This window comes from Arachis stenosperma, chromosome 7 (genome assembly GCF_014773155.1).
Source record: "Arachis stenosperma cultivar V10309 chromosome 7, arast.V10309.gnm1.PFL2, whole genome shotgun sequence".
Lineage (NCBI taxonomy): Eukaryota > Viridiplantae > Streptophyta > Magnoliopsida > Fabales > Fabaceae > Arachis > Arachis stenosperma.
Window position 1 is genome coordinate 64,611,793 of NC_080383.1, and position 4,515 is coordinate 64,616,307.

The 4,515-nt window shown below is 34.4% G+C and overlaps 1 protein-coding gene across 1 annotated transcript; it reads right to left on the reverse strand.

The window, feature by feature from the left end:
* Nucleotides 1-2,480: 2,480 nt before the first annotated feature.
* LOC130941279 (phenylcoumaran benzylic ether reductase Pyrc5-like) lies at nt 2,481-3,924 on the reverse strand. Its single transcript, XM_057869717.1, has 5 exons — nt 3,677-3,924; nt 3,465-3,599; nt 3,141-3,378; nt 2,848-3,051; nt 2,481-2,744 (listed from the first exon to the last, which is right to left on the reverse strand). Exons 1-5 carry the CDS (start codon nt 3,860-3,862, stop codon nt 2,578-2,580), a joined length of 930 nt encoding a protein of 309 aa, XP_057725700.1. The 5' UTR covers nt 3,863-3,924; the 3' UTR covers nt 2,481-2,577.
* Between the last annotated feature and the right edge of the window lie 591 nt (nt 3,925-4,515).

Sequence of the window (4,515 nt, forward strand, 5' to 3'; positions counted from 1 at the left end):
ACATACTTCATCTACATAATTTCACCCTTCAACTCCTCAAACCTTATTATTCAACAATCAACCCAATCTTTCGCATATTCATTTTATGAAATTCATCTAATCACTTGTGTCGTCATACAATGCACACATCAACTTACCTCCCTTACCTCTTTCCGGCCTCCGGCCCAAAATTTACGGCCTCCGGCCCAATTTCACAATTTAAATGCATAAACCACAAATTAATACTCATTACCCAATACATCAAATTTTCAATACACCAAGCATACAAGGCCACACAATTCTCAACCCAATCATCAATTCACATTACATACCAACTATGCATATTAGCATCAACCATTTACACAATCCAAACTTAATCCTAGGGGCATCTAGCCTAGGAATTCTCATCACACCACACGGTACTTAAATGAAACTTAAACCGTACCTCTTGTAGCCAAATCAATTGAGTCTCTTCTTTATAAGTCTCCACCAACCTTAGCCCCAAGCCTCACCAAAGCTCCTCAAGCAACACCAATCTCCCAATTGTGCACCAAGATCATCAAATACACTAACATAACCAATATCACATACATACATCAACCTAGGGCTCATAAAGATGATAAATCACAAGTGTTTGAGCACTTCTTACCTCAGCCCATATGAAGTAGGGATAGAACCCACTTAGAATCCATGTTGGAGTATCCCTAAACACCCAAAATCACAAGATTTCAACACTAACTTCCCAAAAACGTATAACAGTGGGGAATTTCGAAAACTGGGCAGAGATGAATGGAATACTCACCACAAAACTTAGATAGAATTGTAGAGAATGAGAAGAGCGACGCGTGACCGCAAATGGCTCGTCAATCGGAGCTCCGTAGCTCAGGTTATGGTGGTTTGAAGATCAAAGAGAGTTAGGTTTTCTCTCTTCTCTTCTCTCTTCTTAATTCAGCGCCCCAACCTCTCTTTTAGGGTAAAAATGAGCTGAAATGCTCATAACTAATGTTTATATATATTGGGTCTTGGGCCCACTTAGGCCCAATTCACTTATTTTTGTCCGTTGGCCCAATTTTGGACCAAAACCTTTAACATTAGCGCTCTAAATCGCACTTCAAATATTTCTACCTTCCCTAATTATAATTCCTCATTTCTTAATCTTATTTACTCATAATCAACTTTCTCAGCTGCAGTACCAGACAGGTCTCAGCTGGTACTGCCTGTCAAAATTTCACTGCGCACTTTTACGCAAAAAACTATGTCTTCCGACTCGGAAAAATTCACTGAATCCAAATATCAGATTGAAATCATCAAATTCCAATTGCCAAATCTTCCAACCATATTCGCTCCTACTTAACTCATTATTTAATTAATTTCGGTTAGACCGGGTATTACAACATTGATGCTGCATGACTAAATTATTTTATTGAATTAAATTAGTTTAATAACTTATTGACATAATAAAAATCACATAAAAAAATACACACAAAAAATAAAAAAAGATATAGTTAAGCTTAGATATAAAAATAATTACTTGTTTATTTAATATTTTTAAGATATAATGACTAACTTCTTATATACCGACAATATTTTTGCTTTTCTTATAGTTAATTATCAAAACAAAAATTTGTGCATTTTATAAAAAAGAATAATAGTTCGAATGACTTTTAAAAAAATTTTAAATGATATTATAATTTTAAATAAATTTTAATCACTAAATTAGTCTTTTAAATATTTATTTTATTAGACAAATTAATTTTCATCATATCAAATTATTCGTTTATATAAAAAGATTGAGATGAAAATTTTAAATATTTTAAAGAATTATTATATCTTTTAATAATGACAGAGATTAAATTATATAATTTTATACTAATATTTTACTTGAGAATTGATATGTCTAATAAAATAAAATATTTAAGACGAATTTGGTAATTAAAATTTGACAAAAGAGGGTTGGGTCTGTAGAGGTTTGGCTTTTTCCTTTTTCCAGAGATGCGCAGGTTGAATGTGAGACACAACAGATGAAAAATTCTTTTTATATCAATTTACAGTTGTAAAAATTAAAATTACAAACCACCCCCTTTAAATTATACAGTATGTATATACACTATTTATTCATACAGTACCATATATGTTTATGTTATAGAAATACTAAAAAATTTGACTATTTAAACTCATCAATTAATAAACCTTTGAATGTCTGTGTTGATTAATGATTAAGATGGTAACACCTAATTAAGGATAAATAACCCATAAAATCATTTTGAATTTGAAAGAAATCACCTTTTCTAATTTTGGGAGAATGCAGAGTATAGATATGTTTTTATATTGGCAGATTTTAGTGTAGTGCTATCATAATTGTTTTTGCTTGCATGTAACAGGAAGTACCATGCCTCTTTTTGGTTGCTATCTATTTTTTTCTATCTATTTTTCAAGTTTAATCTTTGACTTCAAATGCAATGAAGGGTATAAATGTAATTTTAAAATAAAAATAACAAAAGAGAGCATAAAATAGAATAGGATTCAATAAAGGTGAACATAGCACCCTATTACATGACATGTTATTTAGATAATTCACCTAAAATAAACATCCAACTATCAGACAAACTGATTAAGATACTCATCCACAGTTGTGTATTTGACATCGGGATAGAGCTGCGATGCCTCCACTCCAAAAGATTCCTCAATTTCAAAGTTAGTTTGATCCCCCTTCACATACACAGCATGGGTAATAGAAAGGACCACGTTCAAGGGTGGGGCAGACTCTGAAATGAAAAGAAAATGAAGAAGATTATTATGTCACTAGTGCATATAACTTAGCACATATACATCCTGAAATGAAAGCTAAGAGTACTTTTACTCACTAACCTTGAATTTGCTTGAGGACTTGTTCTTCCGGTACATAGACCTTCTCAAGAGTCTTACCAATCTTGTTCTCCCAGAGAGACACTAATTCATTGAATGACAAGGTATTAGCTGGAGGTCTGATATAGAGAATTTTATTCAAGGTTCTTGGATCATCCACCGCTTTGATGGTGTAAGCTGCGATGTCCTCTTCCTTGTTCCAAACAGCTACAAACATTAATATATAATGTGTCAATAATGTGTGAGATACTGTACATCTATATACATGTGCTTCAAGAATTTAAGTGCATCCTCACATTTGGCGTTTCCATCCCCAAGGATAACAACTTTGTCTCTTGGGGGAGAGGTAGCTCCAGGCTGTGACAGATTGGGTAGAAAGTAACCAGCAAAGAAGTTGGAAGACACATAGGTGTACGGAATTCCTTCAGCCTCAACGGTTCGACGAATTTTGGACTTGGTAGCAAATGCACTCTTTGCGGGATCAACTGCGGTAGTTCGGTCCACATCATTCCCGAATTCCGAGGGAAGAAATCTCTGAACCATAAGATAACAACCATCAACAGCAAGTTCCAAAATTAAAAACGGAAATTTCTTCCGAAAACATCTTAAAAAGGTGATACCTTGACATTTCCTGCCTCCTTGATGGCAGAAATGATCTTGTCTTGATCAGCTAACTGGGCATGTCCGACGGTAGAGATGACGACGTCCACCTGCTTGATGGCCTTCACCAAACTTTCGTGATCATACAGATCTCCCTGCGTGTGCCGTACAGTATAAGGTCGCAGAATTAAAGAAGAGGAATAAGAAGAAAAGGGGTTTTACTTTTACGTACCGAAATAAGATTGACCCCCAGGGTCTTGAATTTGTCGATAATTTGGGCCTTTTCTGGGTTGGAAAGAGTGGATTCCCTGACAAGAAGGAAGGTTGGGTGGCCGGTCTTGGCGCTGGTTTCCACCACGAATTTCCCAATGTAGCCGGTGCCTCCGATCACCAGAATCTTGCTACTCGCTGCTGCCATCTCAGAGTGTACTCACTACTCACTAGTGACTATCGTTGCCTCTGCTTTTTGCATATACTTTCAATGTCTGCCTCCTTTTATAACTTCCAATTTCCAACCCCTCTTCTCGCGTGGACCCACGGTTACGCACGACCCTTAATCTGCCATGTTAATAATATTTATTTGAGAATGAAATGTATTTATACACATAGTGCGTCTAGATACATGACTTACAACCTCAAATTAAAGTTTCATTTTATGGGTCACAAATTATAGTTCATAGTACGACTTATCTAATTGATGCTATTATTCCACTCTTTGTTTCTCACATTCTCTTTCTCTGCCACCTATTTGGTTAGTGGTGATTCTCCTTTTAGCAGTGGTGTAACGTGACTTTGCTTCTGCTTGCAATATCTTTTTCCGGATTTGTGTTTCGTAAATTATCTAAATTTACATATGTTATATATTTAACATATGGTGGAAATTCCTTGACGTCATGTGTAAGTCATACATACGCACTTATATTATTGAATATTTAACAAAATTATCTTAGGTTAATTTTTTGGTTGCGATATTATATTGATAATTAAATTTAGTGAATTATCAAATATATTATGTTTTTATAAAATTATTTAATACTTGTATTATACATTCACATTTCAACAAAAATATTA

What these genes read in the sequence shown, in the direction of transcription:
- LOC130941279 (XM_057869717.1), bottom strand. Translation starts at nt 3,862, where the DNA reads ATGGCAGCAGCGAGTAGCAAGATTCTGGTGATCGGAGGCACCGGCTAC. An exon ending in AGGAGGCAGGAAATGTCAAG is followed by an intron (nt 3,379 to 3,464) that starts GTATCACCTTTT and finishes CTTATGGTTCAG; the next exon opens with AGATTTCTTCCCTCGGAATT. An exon ending in AGTCCTCAAGCAAATTCAAG is followed by an intron (nt 2,745 to 2,847) that starts GTTAGTGAGTAA and finishes TTTTCATTTCAG; the next exon opens with AGTCTGCCCCACCCTTGAAC.